The sequence below is a fragment of the Lagopus leucura genome, unplaced genomic scaffold (assembly GCF_019238085.1).
Source record: "Lagopus leucura isolate 7727_CA_CO unplaced genomic scaffold, USGS_WTPT01 Super-Scaffold_100001, whole genome shotgun sequence".
Lineage (NCBI taxonomy): Eukaryota > Metazoa > Chordata > Aves > Galliformes > Phasianidae > Lagopus > Lagopus leucura.
Genome location: NW_024962262.1, coordinates 13068979 through 13092139, shown reverse-complemented (window position 1 = coordinate 13092139; position 23161 = coordinate 13068979). Strand labels below are relative to the sequence as shown.

At 45.3% G+C, this 23161-nt stretch overlaps 1 protein-coding gene across 1 annotated transcript in view; it reads right to left on the bottom strand.

Moving 5' to 3' along the window:
• The window catches only part of SIAH3 (siah E3 ubiquitin protein ligase family member 3), a 37770-nt gene extending 15014 nt beyond the window's left edge, over positions 1-22756 (bottom strand). The window contains exon 1 of the mRNA XM_042868144.1: positions 22520-22756. Within this exon, the coding sequence (XP_042724078.1) occupies positions 22520-22654 (135 nt within the window). The 5' untranslated portion in view covers positions 22655-22756. The remainder of the gene's footprint in view (positions 1-22519) is intronic.
• Positions 22757-23161: the final 405 nt, after the last annotated feature.

The window sequence follows — 23161 nt, the reverse complement described above, 5'->3', positions numbered from 1 at the left end:
GAAATGGAAGTTGAGAACAGCTTTAAGCAGCAAATTTACACTAACACTTGGAGTAAACTACAACTTTTTCTTAACAGTCAAGTGTGAAAATGACAGTGACAGCAATATCAACATAAACTGACTGATGAAAGTATTTTTGCTGATGATCCTTATACAGGTGACTGTAGTTAAAGGAATGTGTGCTAGAAAGTTGGAGATATATGAAATAACACCAGGATTAAGTTAAATTTTTGAAAGCTGTAGAGTCAGAGTTAAACTTTCTTCCCACTTTGAGTTGGCATCATCTGAATATTTGTCTCCACTGACTGTGAAGCGTGCTGAGGGGGACTAAACTGAGCTCAGATGCAGACACTTGGCTTTCAACCCCCACCCTAAGGAGAGATGGATCCCACCTTATCCCCTGTCTTGGCTCCTGAGCTCCCCCTTCATCCCAGTTCTTCGGTTCTGCCTCTTCATGGTCCATCAACCTGGCCACTACCTTGTCCCCTTATTTCCTCTCACTTGTCCCCTTGTCCCCATGTCCTCCTTCAGATTAGTGTTTTTATGAGTTTGAGTTCTCTTAATGATAATATGCTTTTCACTGAACTCTGTCCTTACCAAGCCACTATCATCATCTCACTCTGAATCCAAACTGCCCTTAGGATCTCAGCTAGCCTCCTGGAGGGAGTACTTCCATGTGTTCTCTCTACTGTATGAAAATGTGTCTTGACACAGATCCTCTGGCTGATAAACTATAACTGGTGGTTACTCATATAAAAGAACTCCACGTGACAAAGCCAGTACTCCTCACCATGGTATGTAGCTTTTAAAGGATGATGACATTCAGGGCTTATGTGCAAGGCCTAAATGCCAAATAAAAGAGGTCTAGGGACAGATCTCCCAAGCTTGGGTGACACATCCTGACTTAAGGCCTCTCCCTTGAGGGAGCACAGAGCAGACCAAACCTGATCAAGTGATGTAGATGATCAAGGTCCAGACCACAACCTAAGGCCTTATCTCTATTTATTAGACTAAGCAATCCTTATACAGGTAGTAAAACAGACCAGAAATCCTTCCCTGGCCCTAGGAACAAGTGGCACAGCTTGTGTCCATGTGGTTCTACTCATGGTTCACATGGGTTGGCCTCAGCATCATGTCCGAAGAGAACTTTCTGATCTCTCTCAGCCCTTGGCCATCACCTAAGAGATGCATATGATGCCATGGGGTAGATCTGGGTAGAGTGCTAGCTGGCCACCATGCGTGATGGATGATAGCAAGCTGGTGGCTGGGCCTTGGCCTACTGCAGTTTGATATATACTGCCGTATCTGAATTTCCTGCACTCAAAGGAGACTCTGATTTGCAATAACATATTAGGAGAGTTCATGTGCTATTTGAGGGCTAATGGCTGTATTGGGACCGTCAGCTTTCAGGGTTGCATTTTGACACCTTTCTTAAGAACTTGGTCATTTAAAAAGGGAAAATATTAAGACCTTTTCCATATTTCTTTTGACATCTCACATCTGGATGCAGCTACCTGTCAGGTATGTGTGTGTACATAAGGAACTATACAAAAAACATATCTTCCTTGAAGCATACAATGTCAGCAACTCTTTTGGAACAGTCCCAGCTCCTCAGCCATACCACAGCTCTTCTGCAGCTGGAAAAGGGCACTCGGGCATTACCTTCCCTGTCAGCTGAAGAACACTGCTCTGCAAACTGCCCTTGAAATCAATGTGTCTGCTATATTAGAAATAGCACATAAATTGCAGGACATGGAGGCAGTGCCCGTTACAAGGCATGATGAGCATGCAGTGAACCTGCTTTACAAGCTCTTTTCAAAACCCAGCACGGACTCTTCTCTCATCCTCTGGCTTGGTTCACAGCTTTAAGAGTGGATGTGCTTGTGAAGGTGGGTGGCTAACCCCATACGAACTCTACCCAGAAAATGGGGCTGAACTTCCTCATGCACCATGTATATATATTTAATGATGTACTCATACTGCAGATTTAATGTTGAAATGAATTTTAGCTATAATCTGAGGATGTCAGTGGGTGTGCAGTATTGGGAGAATAATAAAACAAGAATGAAAACACAGTAACTACAGAGTGATAAATAACAATATATGGGCACTTTACAGTGGAATAGTCAGATGGGGAGGGAAAGAATGGGAATTATCTGGGCAAGTTTTCGTATGTTTGAGCATCTGGAGACCAAAGAGAGCACTGTAAGGTTGTATTCAGAAGATGTTTTTATGTCTAAGACCTCCTAGGAGAGCTACGTTTGTAACTGTTAGAGCCATACCCTCTGTGTTCACAAACCTGAGCCTATAAAAAGACAAGCTCGTTTACCAGGGAAAGGATTTCTCTGTGAAAAACCTAGAGGCTCTTTCAGTGTGCCAAATTGATTTCTTTGTCTTCTCTTCAAGCACGAACATAAATTAAGCTGAGGTTATGTCCTAGCTTAAAAGCAGGGTGAAATTTGTGTTAACGATCAGTTTCAGTTACAGGGAATTAATCTTAAGTGTATAGTACAGGCATAGGAGTGCATTACTTTCCTTTTATGTCATTTGTTTCCTGATACTGGCACTTGGGAGCAAGGGTATCTCATGTTAAATTGGCTTCTCATTATACATACAAATCCCACCAGGACAGTTACAGACACCTGGCAGAAGGGTCACATTCAACTGAACATGCTCAGCTGTATGTGGGGGACATCATACTTCACCAGAGGCATCTCAAGGTTTTGTAGACATTGCTGGGAAAAGAGCTGCATCTCTGGGGGAAAACAGCAGATGCTGAGCAGCCAGAACAGGCCTCCTTTGCACTGGAGTGGTACATTTCTCACATGGCTGCACTACTGTTGTGCCACTTTCATTATTAATGTTGTTGTTATTTCTCCGAGCAGAAGAGGTGCCCTGTAAAAGGATTGTTCAGAAAGGGTGAATCACCACAGACCCAAATTCTTGGCTGAACAAAGCTACCTCTGAAGCAATTTCTTCTACTCTAACTGTGCTGCTATGAGCACAGGACCACGGAGGCTTTCACAGTTTGGGTGCTGATGTGAGAGAAGATAAATTTAGGACCCAGCCGTAATTTCTGTGGATTGTGTTTTACAGGAGACAGTGAGTATCTAAAAAATTCAGGTTGCAGTGCACTGTTTCTACAGGAGACGAAGATATGGACTCCAGTCTCTTCTAGCACCAAGATGACTCTGGTTTTGGCAGAGTGTTGGTCTTTCTTCAACAGGAACGATGGAGCATGACCACTGCCCTGTCCACATTCAAAGCACTACTGTGCCTTCCTTCCCATGAGAGGAGCTTCAAATTTTCTCTGCAAGTGGTAAATGGAACGTAGACTGCTGCTGCCAGGGAGTCGTGTCTTATCCTGCTCTCCGTGCTAAAAGCTTACAGCATCTAAATAGTCTGGAGTCTTAAGGATCAAATAGTATCCAGTAGATGGATCTTGTTCTGAGTCACCAACAGGTAGTGTTTATGGACAATAAAGGATATACCAAAATTTGTGCTTACACTGGCTAAGGTGCCATCCATCATGGGAACTTATCCATCTCCTGTAGGTAGGATTGCTGAGTTGAGGATAGGTAGCAGCTCAAGGATTCGGGGAAGGGAAAAGGAAGATATGAAGTCCTAGATGGCAACATAGACAGAAAATGGTAACCCAGCACCACTGATAGGACCTGTCATAGCTGTAGTAGAAACAAACCTTGGCTCATCTGATAGTGCACTGCCTGGACAGTGAGGGCACTTCAGGTGTCTTTTTGGGGACACAGAGCATACTAATGTTTAGTCTGGTGGCACATAGAATCCCAGCTGTCTCTCATCTGTATTAGCCAATAAATAACTGTGTTACACTTCAAAGTTTTGTGCATCCTGCTTTGAGTCTATTTGTGCATAGCAAGAGATGAAAAATGACCTAGAAAAGAAGGGTTATACCTTCTTTCCAGCATAGAAAGTCAGCATGGTCAGTAGAAAAAAGTGCAGTTGCTTTGTTCGTGGGTTCCCTCTTCATCTTCATCCTCCCTCGAGCCAATGAAAAGACTTATGTTGTGATTGCTGGAGTATGGGGTTAACCACAAAAGCAAAGGGGTACAAAATGCAGTTGGGGTTGTATGTCTGTTTGAACACAAGTGGCAAGTGCTGCATAGTCATGGTGCTGACAATTTTTAAGTAGGACAAGATTCTGATTTTACTAAGAGTCACAGAGTAAAATACCTTTGAAAACCTAGACCATGTTGTTAGCAGAATGTGCCAGTCTGCTGAGCTAGAGTATCTACAGTCTCAAAAAGAGAGATCTGGTTAAATTTTTTATGCTTTATGTTTCAAAGTTAGGAGATCACAGAAAGGTTTCCAAAACAACTTGCGGAAAAAGAATGATTCATCTTACTTAACATCATCAGTTCACAGATGTCTGCATATGAGCTAGTCAGTGTAGACACTCCTAACTGTCAAAGGAAATTGCACAGTCCTCTGGGTTTCTCTTCTGATCTGCTCTCACCTAGATGTGTCCACTTGGTAAAATGGGACCTTGTGTTTAATAGAATCATAGAATCATAAAATTGCTTGGATTGGAAGGACCCTTAAAGCCCAGCTTCAGCTCCCTACCATAGGCCACGTCACACTCTAGACCAGGCTGCCCTGGACCCCATCCAATCTTAACCCCATTTAACTAGATATTTTGCACGAGAAAAGAGTAGTAGGCAAGAAAAGTGGAGTCACCAAGACTGTGGAGTAAAATCACAGTAAGAGTACGCTGGCACCAGCTGGAAATAAATTACCTTCCTTCACAGTAGGGTCTATGGTGCTGCACTTTGAATTTATGACCAAACCTGTGTAGATGAGACAATGATGTTTTGGTTATTTTCGAGCAGTGCTGGCGCAGCATCAAGGTTTCTCTGTTCCTCACTTAGCCCTGCAGCAAGTGGGCTGGGGGTGGGCAAGAGGCTGGGGAGCACACAGCTGGGCTCTTATGGAAGAGACAGTTCAGAGAACTAAATTTCTGCACTCAGCTCAGTAGAGGGGACAGACCTTGCAGTACAACACTGACACAAGGCAGAAATGACAAACAACAAATGATCCAGTCCCTGCTATTCACCACCATGGCATGGAGACGATACCAGGTGAGTAGTAAGCCCAATCCCAGATCTACAATAGAGATACCTACAGGGAAAAGATAGTAGGAAACATGTGAAGAGCTGATGCACACCAATGGACTGCAGAGGAGGAACGAAGTGAGCAGCAAGTGGTGTTGAGCACCGTCAGCTGGAACTGCCAGGCTTGCAAATCAAGAAGAAATGGCTTAGGTCAGTTTCCCCTGCTTTTGAATGTACTGAACGAGGCTGTACTTACAAGTCCTCTGGCCACAATGTTAACACATGTGAGCATGGCTCCATTTCTGGCACCCTCATTGCCTCCTTTCCCTGCCTTCTCTGGGACAAACTGACCCTGCTTAAGTAATAAATGACTTTCCCAATCACATTAGGATCAGTTTAGATGATGGAGAGGGTAACAAAATTAGAGCTTTTAAAACATTATCTCTTCTCCACAAATGTCTGCATTGATATAACATCCACAGAGAGGTAAGGGAAGCTGAGATATGACTGATCTCATTATAGCTTTCTAAAGAAAACAAAGTATGTGATGGAAAGCTGGCCTATAGCTGTAAGAAAACCCTTAGACTTTCTGTAAGAGACGAGAAAGGGCAGAGAATAGTCATAGTCTGATACTTGATTTAAAAAATAAAATAATCTTCAACCTCTCATATCTTTTCTCAAGCCCCTTATACAAAGTAATGTATACACATGCACTGAGACAGGCAGGGTGCCTCTGATTTCATGTTATGTGTGTAATGCCCTAGTGTTTTAATCCTGTTGTCTGCATCCTGTTTAACGTAATAATTTAATGTAATACTTTACATAACCACACTTGATATATTGTATAGAGAAGCCAGGGAGCGTGTCTGATCTCCTTGCTATGACAGGCAATAACTGAAGTGACATGGTTATTGTACTCAGAGAGAAACATGTACTCTGCAGAAAAACTGGACTGGACTGAAGTAGCAGAAAGGACTGGATTTTGGATATTGCAAAATAGACAGCTGTATACTGATCATGCTGTGCTCAGGAATTAAATTCATCATTCAACTTCTTTTTTTTTTCCCCTGAAAGCACTGATTTCTTGCATAGGAACTACTCACATATTTATTAACATCAATGAGGAAAAGTTTGTAATCAGGCATCACTGTTGACATATTCAAAGTGTAACTTACTACAGAAAAAAAAATCTATTTATTTGTAAATTTCTAGTAAATTAAGGTCAAAAGTAAAATCAAAATATTCTGAAAATACCACTGTCAAATTCTAGAATCATTGAATCATTAAGATTGGAAAAGACCAGTAAAATCATCTAATCCAACCACCATCACCATCATGCTCACTAATCATGTCCCTCAGTGCCATTTCTACACTTCTGATTGGCTTGATTACATCACATATGGGCCCAAAACACAAAGCCAGCACCTAAAGCTGGGCTTGTTCAGTGCAGAGGGTTATATGCCTATGTGCAGCAAAAGAAGACCATGGGGTCCTGATTGTCCATGTGACTGAGTCTCTCAGACATAGGGTTTGAATTTTGGGTGGTCCTGTGTGGGGCCAGGGGTTGGACTCAGTGATCCTTGTGGGTCCCTGCCAACTTGGGATATTCTATGAGTCTATGGTTCTGTGAAGTTCCTACAGCAGAAGGTAGCTCTAACCAGGTGAAAAAGCCAATGATGTTTAGCTTTAGGCAAGGCATTGCTCACTGCCCCTGTTGTGAATCTTGGACTTCTTGTGCTTCCTATGTGCAAGCATCACATCTGCAAAGCATCTACAGGGATATGAATGAATGCACACATGCACACTTGACACATACACAGCTTCATCACTCCAGTTTGGCAGGAACCTGAGCCTACTCTTGAAATGCCACAGCTCAAATATAATCTCCTGAAAGAGTTTGCAATGCAGATCATCCCATCAATCTGGTTTACAGCACAGCCACCAGCATAGTAGTACTGGTAACAGGCTGTGACACAGGGTTAGGAGTTTCTAAGCCAACCTTACCACTTGAAGTCTATTATGAAACTACCCTCTCTATCTACAGAGATTTAATTGCTACCTGACTCTTGGCCTCATTAAATTCCAGAAAATGAATCCCCAAATACTAGGTTTTCACTCTGCCCCAAGACACTTCAACAGGTTTGCTTTGCAGTGGCCGTGAAATGATCGTTTCCTCCTCTCGGTTCTGAACATGCTGTGCCAAGCAGTTTAATGCATGCCCATTAATAGCAGACCACTTTGCTGTATTAAAAGGGGAGAAAAAAAAAAAAAAAAGATGAGAAGTACAAGCCCTGCACGATGATTAATTTTGTTGTGAATTGGAATGATCAGAGTAAGGCAGATTTGACCACCTGTAGGAACATTACTCTATTGCTTCGCATGGAGCTCAGTGTGCAGGAGGGCTAACAGCAGCAGAGGCAGAGCTGGAAGGCAGCACCCTGCAGTGATGCCCAGGCACTTGCCTCAGGGACAAACAGAAAGCATCTTGCATGAAATTTGCACTTTTGCTCCTGGAGACCCAACAGCATCTCTATTTTCTCTACGAGTTGAGTGACAAGTGCAGTGTACTGCTGGGACAAGTGCCATGCAGCCTTGGAAGTAACTTTAACATTTATTCTCTGGTCTTTTAGGGCTGGGATGACCTTTCCATCATGAGATGGCCGTACACAGCTCACAGTTTGTGCACTATGAGGTGGGACAGAGAATAGGGTTTGTCCTCTAATACAACCGGCTTGCATTTATTTGTCATTTACTTTAGCACAACATCTCAGCTTGTTCTATGTAGCAGGTGTCTGGACTGATTATCTCACAAAACAGCATAATTAATGGGTTTCTGTTCCTTCAAAATCAAATCTATTTTGAGCAGCTTCAAGAAAAACCTTCTTTCTGCTTGCATGAGGTGTGAAACTGCAAACGTGGAGCCCCTGAGATTTTCCTTGACATCAGAAGACGTTTTGTCACTCATTCCACAGAATTACTGAGGACGCTTCCTTCATTAAAAGGGAGCAGAACGTCCGTCTCCTCTCTGCAGTGCAGAAGTTGTTCTAATCTCAGAAAGGCTTTGGATTTTCCAGCTCTAAAAGGAAGGTAACAGTATTTATAAGTGGTCTGGGAATTTCTGCTTGATGAACATTTTATGAAAACCTGGCTATTCACCAAAGACAAGCATGATATTTTCCAGACCAATGAACCATGGCCTCCCTTCTGCAGAATTAAACATAAAAATAAAAAAAATAAAAGCACAAGGAGATCCAGGCCATGGAAACAGGAGCTCTGATACTCAGTGTGAAGTGGGGTACTAAGGCTGGAAGAGACTGGTACCCCACAGATGTGGAAGCAGAGAGATGACAGCTGGCCCCACTGGTGGTCCCAAGGAACAGCACCAGGGATGCTCCAGGGGCTGATATTCTACAGGGAGGGGTGCTCTCTGCCTGGAGAAACTAGGCAGGAATCTACCAGAGAGTGAAAAGTGAAACAGCAACCAGACAAAATGTGAAGAAGGCTGGGATGCTGGTGCATGGATGGGGTAAGGGGTGACTTTCAGACTTTGCTACCTTTTACAGAGTGCTAAACACTGCTGAAGACGGTGGTTTTGCAAGCGGGGGGTGACATTCACAAAGCCTCAGAGGACAAGAAGTGCTGATCCAGCAGCTGAGACGGGTTGTAACTGCACCTGCAGAGCTGGAAGGGAGAGGGGCACAGGGACAGCCACTGGGGAGGGAACAGGGGAACAGTCTGATGTGGTGAGCACAGAGGGAAAATAAGACTGTTGCTAGCAATCCCGATGAAGGGAATCTCACGGAATCGATACAAACCTCTACTGCCTATCAACTGTGATTGATTTTTTTCCATTTTTTTCATTGCTTCCCCCCACTCCTAGCAAAGTTAGTTTGGGTTTTACAACAGACACAGCATTTCTGTGGGGATATTGAACTTCCCCTGAGCAGGAGGAGAAGGATACTTGGGTTTCCAGGCTTTTGTGTGGGATCTCAGGTTACTGTTATTTCTTTAGCATTCAGGAAAAATAAAACACTGAACAACTCCTCCCTGGCTTCCCCAAAGCCTTTCCAAGGTGCAGCCTTCTTTTTTCTGACATTGAAATTTCTAAAATATTATGCTCTGAAAGTAATGCCTTCTATTTATTTCCACGTATAAGTGGCAACAGATGAAAAGAGAACAATAACACTATTTGATAGATCAAATTCTCAGCTGCAAAACACTATTTTTCAACATAGTCACCACCATTAGATGATTTGCATGGATGAGCTGATCAAGACTCTTCATTTTGTGGCATGACAGCTGTGTGTGGCTGTCTGGAATGTGGCTTGTCTTTCACGTTGCTGTTGCCACTGCTGAAACACAGCACCCATTGCCTCGCTGTGCTCATATCCACTATTTGGTCTCCATAAATGTTCAGTAAGTGTAGATGAATATCAATGGGTGCCATTTTTTCTCATCATGGGGGAATTCAGTAACTCATGTAACTTTGCTCAGTAATTCAGTAACTTTGCTCATCTGCACTTCCATGTCAGATCCATTTCAGGGACCTGTCAGACTGCTTTTCTGCTGCCATCTGTCACATGGCAACAAAATGTAATGGGATATTGGTGGGAAGGTTCAGCTGCTACTGCCATACCACCAACATCTGCCTCTGGCACTGTGGGCCAAAATCATAAATTAGGAGGCATTACTTTCAGACCAGCCCTCATATATTTTGCTCGTAGGCATGTTGTGATCTCTGTCAATGGCAGATGCTGTGTCTAACCTGCACACCTTTCTAATAGACATCAGGAAGCTGAAGTTATGGCTCTAAGCTCCTGAGAAAGGATCTTGTCTTTGTATTTGTACAGCTGCCCCAGTGAGGTCGCTATAAGAGCCTCTTCTAGCTTAAAAAGTTGTGATTTCAAGACTGGGAGGCAAGAAACTTTCTCTGTCCCCTCATGCAGCTTAACCTTGTTATCAGTCAGTAAAGTTTCAGAAGAGGATCCCTGTTTTCAACCACCCAGCTCCACGCTCCCCTACAGATGCACATATCCTCATCAGTGGATGAACCATGCTGTGAGCGCACAGAGTCAGTGGCCAGCAGCGGAAGATGCTTGGTCATGCAGCTCACACTGTGTTTAGGCCAAGAAAAACACAGATGTGATGCTCAGCAGTTCCTGGGGTTTGTGGCTAAGAGATTCATCAGCAATCCCTAGGGACTGTGGTGTGACCCTCATTTGAGGGATTGGTGCTGTATTTCCCAAGAGAACAACGTCCCTGAGCACACTGCAGGAATGTAGGATATATTTAACTCATTCCTCAAGGAAATCCTGAAGAACCACATGACAGACACAAATTCTCTTCCCCATTAATATTTATTTATGTATTGCTTAGTATAGATCTAATGCATTTTGGGCTGCACGGAAATGTGTTGTTCCTGATAACGGTGTCCTCTTCTTTGGCCACGAGCTTTCAGGAGCTTTATGAAAGTCATTGGTATCTACTGTGCCAACAGAAGGGTTGATTTATAGTCTACTTAATGAATGCTGTTCTATTGCATATTGATATGCTATGTGGTTAATAGCTGAACTTTAAAATGATGTGAAGGCCATGACTATGTTAAGCTTACATGAACAGCAGAACACTTCAACATAATAAAGCCAAAAAAATGTTACTGGCTTGCAGTTGGTGCATCCTTTTCCTCAGACCTTGCAAAGAACCATAGCTAAAACATTTTCTGAGGTAATTTCTTTCAGAGATGAGCTAATTAAATACCAAATTGGTTATTGCAGATGCATTTACTGAGATTGAAAAAAATGATGCATTCCTGACATTCCCCTCTGTAAATATATGTTAAATAAGTTATTGGTAGTTAATTATCGTGCTGTAAAATTAAGGCAAATAGAAGCATTTCAGATGTATAAGGCAGCTGCTTTGTCGTAATTAAATATCTTCGATGGATTATGCTTAGATAAAAATCCTGGAAGATCAGGAGTCTCGTATCATGGCATGGCATTTATTGCTTCCCAAGGTATTTCTTCTGGCTTAGAAGTGAAAGAGTATGTCCACATGAGCAAGGAGAGCAGTACAGGTTATGAAGAAGAAGCCTGATGTGCAGAAAGCTGTTGTATTTTCAAAACAACCTGTCCACATCCCATGTTTCTTGCCCATGGGTTTGGGGCAGCTGCTGATGCTCTGTACTCACCACAGGTCACTTCCCATGAGGATGAGAGACACATGGCACAGCTTCAGGTGTGGACCATGGGGTCCCTCCACCTCATCTCCCATCTCCAGAGGAGGATTTTACCACATGAAGCATATGCATTTCTTTCTATCTTCAGCTCTATCACCAGTTCTGAGAGGCAAGCTCATCAGAAAGGCAGGCTACCTTATCCTGCTCCTCTGGCTGCTTTGGAAAAGGAGCAGCCACCATGATGAGGTTTGTCCTCTTTCTGAGCTCTGGCCATGTGTTGTGTTCAAGGTGATCACATACTCTGGCCAGAACATAGAACTGTAGAATCATAGAATCGTCAAGGTTGGAAAAGACTACTGAGATCACCAGGTCCAACCATCAACGAAACCCCATCATGCCCATTAAACCATGTCCCCCAGTGCCACATCCACACGGTTCTTGAACACCTCCAGGGACAGCGACTGCACCACCTCCCTGGGCAGCCTGTGTCTCACTACTCTTTCTGAGAAGAAATTTTTCCTAATAACCAACCTGAATCTCCCATGGCATAACTTAAGGCCATCACCTCTTATCCTATCACTGTTACATGGGGAAGAGGCCAACCTCCCCATCTCACCACAACTTCCCTTCAGGCAGTTGTAGAGAGCAATAAGCTTTCCTCTGAGCCTCCTCTTCTTCAGAGTGAACAATCTCTGTTCCCTCAGCCTCTCCCCATAAGACTTGTGCTCCAGATCCCTCACAGCTTCACTGCTCCTCTCTGGACATACTCCAGGGTCTCAATGCCTTTCTTGTAGTGAGGGGCCCAAAACTGAACACAGTATTCAAAGTGCATCCTCACCAGTGCTGAATACAGGCAGATTATCATCTCCCTGCTCCTGCTGGCTGCACTATTTCTCATACCAACCAGGATGCAGTTGTCCTTCTGGGCCACCTGGGCACACTTCTGGCTCACGTTCAGACAGCTGTCAGTTAACACCCCCAGGTTCTTTTCCTTTGCACAGCCTTTCAATGCACAGGGTTCTTGTGCCCAAATTGTAGGACCTGGCACTTGGTCTTGCTGAAGCTCACACAGTTATCTCAGTGCATTGGTCCAGCCAGTCCAGATCCCTCTGAAGCCACGTGAGTATAGAGTCTACTACTGCCTTCATAATGCTGTGTAGTGCTGCAGTGGTGTGATTGCTCCATTCCCTCTCAGCAGTGGCTGCTCACTAACCACGGATTAATGAGCCCTATAAGTATCACTTAACACTCCTAAAATGCATTATATTTTCTAAGTACAGTATAATCATAATTAAGTGATTAAGGTAAAGAAAAAAAAAAAAAAGAAAGAAAGAAAAGAAACTTAGGTGGTTATAATTTAACTTCATTGTCCCCTTTTTCATCTTCCATATTTACATCTTGACTGTGAGATAGGAAGAGTACAGCCCCCAGCATCATTTACACCAAAGCATTCATTAGCAGCCTCACAGAATTTCTGGCAACAGGACTCATTTTGCAGATGGGTCCCCCATATATCTATGGTTCACCTATGGTGGAAGATTTGAGTATTTTGCTTGCATCTCAAACTACCTGCCTGATGTCAGGGAAGACTGCTCAGCAAACCTATGACACAAGCACTGTCTTCTGAACTGTCAGCTGGGCCCTGGGATCTGAGTACCAGGTCACTCATCACTAAGGGCTCCCCTGATTGCTAAGCCTGGTTTTACTCAGGATTCAGGAATGTGCTGGAAGGATCTGGGAGAAGTCTGGTGATGAGATCACCCCAAAGAGGTAAAGGCACCCACCAAGCAAATCAGAATCATTGAATCATTAAGGTTGGAAAAGACCTCTAAGATCATCTAGTCCAACCATCAGCCCATCCCCACCATGCCTACTAACCATGTCCCTCAGTACCACATCTAAACAGTCCTTGAACATATCCAGAAATGGTGACTCCATCTCCAGGGTTAGGGTTGAGGTAAAAACAGATTGTCTGCAAGACTGGATTTGGGCAATAGAGCTTCTCCACATTAGAGGGCTGGACTGAGGTCTCTTTCAGATCTCAGGTGTTTGCAAACCCCAGGAGACACACTCCTTACTGAGCACCCAGGTTGCAGATACAGCAGCGTGCAGCTTGCCCTTTTGCATGAAAGCCAACACAGAAGCTACTTGACCTACAAGTTTCTTTCGTGCTGTAAAAGTCACAAAGCAAAAGTTACTACCACAAAAAAATGCTGAAAGGCAGCTTTCAGCATCAATTAGTTTTCCTTTTGAGTGAGTAGAGAAAAGGTCTTCCAGTCTCCAGCATCTGCTTCATCAGAACAAGTTCTCTTTGCTATAGGCTGTTGATTGGTCTCTGGCAAATTAAAGTTGCTTCAATTAAAGCAGCAAAATATCAAAATATGCAAATACAGCCTGGATTTGTTTGTAAACTGGGATAGTTTTTCCTAATCACTGATTTATTGTTAAAAAAAAAAAAAAAATCATTAAAAGCTTAAAAATTATTAAGAGACCTCCCTAGTAAGCTCATGTGTACCTGCAACACTAAATTATCTCCAACCACCTTGTGAAGCAACTGGAGATTAAGCTGGCTTCAGATCTGTCTTCTGATAGTTCTTTCATCTTCTACCAACAGCCTGAAAGAAAATTCAGCCTGTATAATCAGTTACTTACAAGCCATCAGTTACATTTGTGCAACTTTGCATGACCTCAGTACTTTTGAGTCTCATTTTTGAAATATTTTCTGTGATAGAAGAAACCCAGGAAAAGTTTTGCTTATTTTTAAAGTTTCATTATTTCCTCCCCTGAGATTCAAAAGAGGAATTGCATCTGGAAGAAAGATTCTCGTATGTGTCTTGGGAAAGCTACTTATATAGGATACTGTTCGATTCACCAGGAGTAGAGTTGTCCCCCAAAAACATCTTCCAGAAGGATGGCAGAGAGGAAATTCAATGAGCCAGATAAGCCTCTGGCCACACCATGGCTACACTGTAGGAATATGAGGCGAGGAAGTGAAGTGCAAACATCTCCCCCTGGCCACCAAGCCTTAAGAATCAGCAAAGCACGGCTGAAGGAGCGATGCTTTGGGCTCATGTCAGATACCCTTTGATGAAGCTTGCTGCAGTGACCTGAGATATTCCCCATCCCAGTGCCTTCACCACTGAAAGCTCCATTCCTACAACAGATGGGAAACACAAGCCCACATTACAGCTGCCTATGCAGTCTGGCATACCAGTGCCAACTCTTTTATTCAACCAGCCAAGGCCTGTGAAATGAGTAGGGGTGGAGTGAGGAGTGGGGTTATGCTCCTCTCTGTTGCACCTGCACCAGTGCAGGGGCAGCTCTTAGGGACCAAGAAAGTCATAGAATATGGGATTGCTTGAGTTGGAAGAGACAAAAAAATGGGGGTTGGACTCGATGATCTCTGGAGGTCCCTTCCAACCCCTACAATTCTGTGATTCTGTGAATCTAATTCATCCTTGCAATGAAGAGGGACACCTTCAGATAGATCAGGTTTTTGGAGCCCTGTACAATTTGATCTTGAACGGCTCCAGGGATGGGACCACCTCTCTGAGCAACCGATTTCAGTGCTTCACTACTCTGAGTCATGTAGGCTGACAATATTTTAAAATGTCCCAGAAAAACACAGATCATCCATACACCTTCACGATCTACAAACCATGAATTAGCCTAATAAATCAGAGAAGTCATCAATTTTTCATCTTAAGTGATGCTATTTCATCCTAAGTCCAGAATTTGGGCAGCATCCATGGCTTTCATTGATCAAGGAGAAAACACTCCACTGAGCCTGGGAACACCAGGAGCCCTTCTGTGCTGTGCAGTGACGGAGCACTGGCACAGGCTGCCCACAGGCTGTGGGGTCTCCTCCTTGGGGATCTCCCAGAGCCTCCTGGACGTGGCCCTGGGCACCCTGCTCTGGGTGTCCTGCTGGGGCAGGGGATTGAGCAGAGGGACCCAGAGGGCCCTGCCAGCCTCAGCCACGCTGTGTTTCTATGTACAAAGCCAGAATCCAGGCAGGGAAAGGAAATGACACTATGTCGCCTCTCTGCTTTGTACCTCTATGCATAGCTAATTAACACAGCACACGCACCGAAAACCAGCTCTGAAGCATTAGGGATCCTGCTGGAGGGGGAATGTAATCAAGAAGCAGTTAATTGAATAAACTGAGTGTAAGTTTGTTCTGCTGGCAGCTATCCCATAAGGAGACTGAAAGGCAGAGCTGGTGGAGAGGATTATTTGTGCCACGGAAGTCACTCAGTGCTCTTTAGGAAGATGTTCAGTGTTGTCCTGGGGTGAAAAGTCTTTGCAGACAGATGTCAAACAATCTATCCTCCCCTCTTCAGATTGTTTTTTTTGTACTGCTTGTGATCACCAACAAGGGTGCTTATCCCACAGCATATTTTGAAATACTTCTCACTCTCTTCTGACATCTTTTGCTTGCCAGAGTGACTTTCCTTTCAACTCAGACTCTTTTTATTAGCTCCTACTATCCCAGGGCTGTGGATACCACAAAGACTCTGATGAGTTTAAATCATCAGATACTTGTGTAACTAGCATTGCTCAATCCTTTTCCACTAGTGTCAGTCTCCTTTGCTGATCCTTGGATTGTTGAGTGCCTCCTTTGTATGGGTCCACCTCTCATTTTCATTAGGTATTTTCCGCGCTCATCTGGCAATGGTGGCAATGTCCATGGTTTGTTTGCTTGCTTTGCCTAAAACAGGCCAGTTTGAATGCTATGAGAATAGATGTGTCTGAATAAGGGATGTGACCCTACAAAACAGATATATTTTGGAATCTGTGCATGTGTTTCACCCTGCACCCCTGGGTGTTCCTGCCGAGCTCAGGACCATACTGACTGTCACATTGCTGCCCTATATGATCCTCATGTGATGGTGATTCACTCTGTTGTCTCTCTTACTTCTTGGCTTATTTGCCACATGACAGTCCCTGAGAGCGGAAGAACATTTTCACCCTTCACTGATGTGGTTTTCTGATTCCATAGCAGCCACCTCCTTGTTTGTCTCAAGTGCTTATTTGTTTTCTGCACAAGGGGAGGTTACTAATTTCATCTTTTTCTGTCTCAGTTGTGCTCCATTTCTCTGTTTCTCTTTCCAATTCAGCTGACACTTGATGCGAGACGCTGTGTGATCCTGTATTTGAGAAGCTCACAAGGAGCTGTGTCTCATCTCTGCCATGCAGTGCCCGGAGGTTGATGGACATTTCACTCTGGAGCTCAGTGTTTGCATGTTTACGGTACCAGTTACAACACCAAAGCTGACTACATGATATATTTTCTACTGGAGAGGCCAAACTGGAAGGAAAACACACATCAAAATAAACACGCAGAGCACTTGGAGGTCTCCAACATTCTCTTACAATGTTTTTTTGTCACTCTTGAGAGTAACAAGACGAGCTAAAGATAAATCTATTAATGTTATATGTGATGCTCAGAAATGCCTCTAAATAAATAAAACTTCTATGACTCGTACATGCAAATGTGTCAGGCAATTCATCTGCAGCACCTGAGTGCTCTTCCCCTCCTAGATGAGAACACTGGGAGAGCTGAGCAGTGCTGAAGGTGGCTGTGGGCAGCAGGTCACTCCAGAACTGGAACAGGCTGGGCTTTAAGGTCCCTTCCAATGTAAGTCATTCTATGGTATAATTCTATGAATCCATGGTTCACCAACACTGGTGAATAAACAGTGGTCATGGCTCCCTGCCCTGTGTGACGTGTGGCCATGAGTCCGCCAGCAGGATCTGCTTGCTGGGATTGCTGTCCGGTGCCTAAGAGCAACAGAACTTTGCAAGCATGTAAAGTATGGATTTAAGCTGAGACAGGGGAGGTTTAGTTAGATAATGGGAGGATGTTTTTCATTCAGAGGGTGGTGACGCACTGGAACAGGTTGCCCAAGGAGGCTGTGGATGCCCCATCCCTGGAGGCATTCAAGGCCAGGCTGGATGTGGCTCTGGGCAGCCTGGTCTGCTGGTTGGTGACCCTGCACATAGCAGGGGGTTGAAACTGGATGAGCATTGTGGTCCTTTTCAACCCAGACCATTCTATGATGCTATGATTCTATGATTCTGTGATTCCTTGTTGGAATGAAAGCGGTGTTAGCAATCTTTCCCTTAATTCTGTAGCTCTCCCCATCTTGCTGGTAACTGTTTTAAAACAGGACTTCTACAGTCAGTGTGGAAATCTGTGTTACCAAACAAGCTGAGGTCTGAATGACTGTGGTTTCTTCTGAAGGAGCTTAAAGGCACAGAAGGGACCCAAAGTTGCAGTAAAGTTAGTGATGCTTTCCTTCAGCAAGAGTAAAAAGAAGAAAAAAAATAGGCAAAACTAGCTTACTGAATGACAAAGAGTATGTTTTGCCTTAAGGGTTTTGTATAGGCAGCAATGTGCAGCGTGAGGATAGCTCAGAAGAAATGGCACCTAATGAAAAGAGACAAGCTATGAAGAAAAGGAAAAAGCAGCCTGATGAGGTGTTTAACTTCCCAAATCCCTGCTTCTCACTTCCAAATGAAGCACATACATGCAGAGTTGGGAAGTTGCTCCCCTGTTCAGAGAGAGCAGGGGATGGAGAGCTGAGGGCCAGGAACAAGCTGGCATCGCAGGGGTCCTCGTTACAACCAGAAAAGCACATCTTTCCCACTGCCTCGCTCAGTCCTGAGTAAAGCTGGGCAAAGACTTCTGCGGGATTCACTGATTTTCTCTGGTCCACACCAAGCCAGGAGATGCTGACAGAAGAGGGCATAGGGGATGCCAGGGCTACCTAAAGCTTCAGCTCTGAGCCAGGGAGGACAAGATGAGGGATTCCCTATGTGCAGGGAGTGCCAAAGCCCTGGGAAGGCAGGGCACAGCCAGCAGCTCCTTTCCTTCATTCTAAACAAAAACTGTACTATTTGCAAATTCTGACTCTGAGGAGTTTAGTGATGCTCAAAGACCTGAGCCTGGACTTCTGAATGTCTGGGTCTTGCAGGACCATGCTCAGTGCTTGGCTTCTATCCAGAGACTACTGCCAAATCACACAGATTTGTGCTAATGATGGAAATCTCTGGGTGTAACTTACATCTGTTTGGAAGCACACTGAGACCTCACGAGTCATTTCACAGAATCAAGGCTTTTATTAAAACATCTTGATTTCTTCTGCACCCCATGAGTCTGCAATGGCAATAGCTTTGGGGCAGCATTGCTCCTGGGGGAGGTGTCAGGACTGTTGTGTATGGCTCATGTATATGCATGTCTATGCTGAGCCAGCTCAGAGCAGGAGGATTAGAGCACAATGTGATGTGTCTGATTGCTGCTCCTAATCCCTGCTGCCAAACATCCCACGGGGAGGGGGGGAGAAGGGTTTCTCTAGCATTACCATGACTGCACCGTCTCCCATGGATGACAACTGACCTGATGCATCCTGCAGTCAGGTCGGGTTCAGTATTAAAATTCATACCAGCAGTTCCAGCCCCAAACCAAAATCTCCATCCATATGTAGGGAAGGAAACTGATGTCCCTTTGTCCCTGTATACCTCTAACCAGAGCTATAGCACCCATCAACTTGGGCAAGGAGCATATTAGCATAGAAACTTCAGGGGCAGTGGCTTTTCCCCTCACTTCCCATCCTCCCAGAGGTTGCTGTGATTTCTGATGATGGAGCTTGAAGTTGCTCTGCTTTTCCATGCTACTCTGCTCTCTCATGCTATGGACCATGTGGAGTGCATGTATGGGTCTGCAAGATCAGTGAGTTATGGGATGGAAGAACTCCTGGTACCCATCATTATCTACTTGCTGCTTCCGTACAAAAGGATTTTGGAGTTTACATTGCCCAGTGTTCCCTTGTCCCCACCACAGGACAAGACCCTAGGTTTGCAGGCACCCTGGGCTACCAAAGCCTCTCTTGCCCTGGCTGTTAGATCCAGTTGCTTCAGATGGGAAAACACCATTTGATTTCCCCAGACTACAGCCCTGCACTGAGATGGTGGTGTGGGCTGGCTAGAGGCTGTGAGCTGCACATTGCAATGCCCATATCCTTGCTTACACCGAGTGTAAGAGTACATCTCATGGGGGTACTGTGTACCATAGCATTTTAATCCTGCTGGGGATAAAATAGATTACAAAGCCATTTGGCTGCCACTGCACAGAACCAAGCAGTTAGAATAGGATTCAAATGCACTCACTCAGTGCAGATATGCTTCTCACATCAAATAATTCTAGAATGCAGACTGGCCCAATAAACAGCACTGAGATCCTTGCTGAATGTAAAGTTAAACTTTTTATGCCGTCCTTCACATGTGCATCTTCTCTCAATTTAATGAGTTGTTTAAATCTTACAGAGATGGGGAAGAGTGTTTTTCACACGAACGTTACACTTCTTTCCAGCACTCAGGAGAGTTAAAACCACTTTCCACGGCAGGAGAGTTGGAACTTGATGATCCAACCAAAGTCATTCTATAGTTTCATAAGCTCATAACTCTTGGAATGAAGAGGATGTGTTTAACAGAGCCGTATGCAGCAGCTGGCCGAACATGGGTGCTGTGACTACAGTGCTGTGCAAGACAGGCCCTGGTGGATGCCTGTCCTTTGCCTCCTGCTGAGATCCATGGTGCCAAATCTCTGGTGCACACTGTGGTGGCCAACCGCCATCACAATCAGTGGGGGTTGAGATGCCAACCACATCTCTGAGCCTTCCGTGGGTTCTGCCGTGTTTGGACTTCAGTGGGGTTATACACACAGACGGGGGACCTGAGCTGTGTGTGAAATGTCAAGGTGCACAATCACAGCAGAACACGATGCCCATCATTCATCGTTTGCACAAGTCAGCCAGCAGTCCCCTCACCAGAGTGCTGTAGAAACACAGAAGGAGATAATCCCTTTGCAAAGAGCTTACAATTGTGGGGTAAGCACAGTCATTAAAGCTTTGAAGGAATGACTTTGCTCCCGGCCCTTGTTTCCTAGCAGGCTTGTATTCATCAACTGTGAACCTTAATACAGTTTTCACTCCGCTTGTCAATTGTTAAGGTAGATGTGGAGGCTGTCAGCAAAATGTTACAGATGCAGTGACCCAGCTGGAAGTAATAGACTCCAAAACACCAAGTAGTCATAATACCACAATACACTGCAGAGGAACAGGTTCAGCCCCAGGGCAGAAGCAGGTTCCTTTGCCCAGTTTTTGGCACCTTTTGGACAAGGTGCCCTGCCCACGGAAAGTGACCCTTCTGCAAGCTAGGAGGGAAGATGAGCTGACTGCTTGGGGTGTACCACTTTTTTTTTTCCCATCCACGGTGGTTTTGTGTCAGCTGATTCCGTTTGCCTGCTGGCACAAAGGGGATGTATGGGGGAACATGAAATTTCAGCCTGATCACTGTGCTTTGTTTGCACATTGCACCTTTCCTAAAAGCTCCTGTTTTGTTCCGAGGGAGCTTTGCACCCAAGCAAGGCTGTACTGAGATCACTCACCTCTCTGCTGGGCTCTGAGTCCCAGCAACGGGGAGAATGGCTATGAGGAATTTTAATGTGCTGAAATATCCCACGTGTTTAATGGAGGGGAACGGAAGCATCACAAGTTGAACTCAGTGATCCTTAGGGGTCCTTTCCAAATCAGGATATTCTGTGATTCTAACTTTTCTTCTGGCACTTTTAAAGGCAAGTGAAGTGAATCTGCAGCTTGGGAGAAGGTGAACTGACAAAATCAGGTTCTGTCCCAGTTATCACGGGGGAGGGAAGTGGACCGTGTGCCTGTGGGGTGTCTCCTCAGACTGTGCCATTGTAACATGACCTTCAAAAACCATTGGATGCCAAGGGCTTTTTTTTTTTTTTTCATAATTCAGATTGCAGACAAAAGTAGCGGGAGGCAATCATTTAAAAGGGGTCAGGAACAGAAGAGCTCATTTACCAAATCTCCCTATGCACTCACAGAGGCAGCTGTTTCTTCCAGCAGCGTGCTTTGCCCATCTGCATGGAAAGATCCCTTTGAGAGAAGGAGAGGGCTGTGGGATGTTTGAGCAGTGCCAGCAGTGGCAGAGGATGTGATGACATGAGAGGCAAGCTGTCCCCAAAACATCCCCTGGCAGCCCTGCAGGAGAACCCTCTCCAAGCTGCTGCTGTGCTGGGAAATACCTCTACCTGCCCCACACTGCAAATACAGCTCCAGAAATCTGCTTTCTTGAAGTGTTGCTATTCCCATCAGGGGGATGCTGCCCCAAGGAGGAGGTCACCCTGCCAGCCGACCTCTTGGTGTGGGAAAGCAGAGCCAGACATACTAGAATCATAAAATCATAGAATGGTCTGGGTTGGAAAGGATCTCGAAGATCATCTAGTTTCAACCCCCCCTGCTATGTGCAGGGTCGCCAACCACCAGACCAGGCTACCCAGAGCCACATCCAGCCTGGATGAGTTGTCCTGAATTCAATTCCCTGCTGAGTCTGCTCTGCAGGTCAGGTCTGCGAGGGGCTTTCAGCAGGACAGGAATCACTGTGCTAAAGGTGGTCCCTCTCTGCTGCCATGCAGTCCCTGAAGCCCCCCAGCCACCGCCTTACCCACTGCTGTGGCTCTGTGTGAAAGCCTCAGGGCTTTGGCGTAGATGGAACTGTTGACACTTTGTCAGTGTAAATCCAGAACCACGCTCACAAGAGAAGTGTTTTATGGTCTCTATAAATAGTTTTGCATTAAGGCAAATGTATTCTCCAGCCTTAAAATAGCTTCACCTTGCAGAGGGCGAAGGAGGCTTTCAGTGCCCAAAGAATGCCTTCAGGCTCCCCTCGGGAGGCAAAAACTGCTTTTTCTGCCCCAAAGAAAGCATGGACAACAGGCAGAGATCCCTGAGCTGTGGGAGAGCCCCCCTCACCCTGCTCCCTAGCATCACATTGTCACACACCAGCAGCACACTGTCACACATTGGCAGCACTAGCCACACCAGAGCCCTTTAAAAGAAAACGTGCTAATTCATCAAACTAACTTTTTACCTCCCCCCCCAAAATGCTCACAGCATGCCTTCTTGTCTTGTGGATGAATGGGAAACTTTGGCAATGTGGGCACTGGTGGCTGCCTACAGCTACTCTGGCTGCGGGATGCTCTCCTTCCTTCATCCCCAAAGTGCTCCTGCAGCACTGTGAGCATCCATCCCTCTGCCGGGGCTGCGTGGTGATAACCACGCTCTCCCCACACTGTTGGATCATCATGCTTCCCCGGGGAGAAATGGCAGCAGCAGGGAGGAAGGGGTAAGGGAGCAGAGAAATGGGGAGAGAGCAAATCTCTTTGGCTCACCTTCAGGCTGTGCGTTGGGTTGACGACGCAGACGAGCTGCCCGGCGGCTGAGAAAACCCTCTTCGCTTTGTAGTGTTGAAACCGCAGGTGAATGAGATCTAAGACAGCCCCAAAGCACTGGGTGAAGAAAAGCATCCCAACTTCGGGGGTTGCTGCTGCCAGCGGCGGGCAGGGGAGGCAGCGAGGCAGCCCCGCAGTCCTTGAGGCTGGGAGAGAGTGCAGTCGGCGAGCGCTGCGCTCCGGCACGGCTCAGCATCCCTTCATATTCATCATCAAAATAAGACGGGAAGAGGCTTGCAGCAGTGGGTCGGCCAATGGAAAGGACAGAACTGTTATCCTTGAGGTCCGGAGACAGCCAATAACGAATGCCTCCCCTCCAGAAAGTCCCTGATGAATCGAGCCTGGCGGAGAATGTATTATTGAACATTACCATACATCAGCACATCGCATTTATCTTGCGATTACAGCCGGGAGTACGCAGGGCTGGGGAGATAGGCAGGCACAATTGATTGCTTAACGTCTCCATTTATTAATTGGCTTCATTTAGCGAAGGGTGCCTTAATACCAGAGATAAATGGAACGGGTAGGTGAGAAACCCACCAACAAAACTGTAGGAAAGTGGCAGGAATAGGTGAAGCAGGC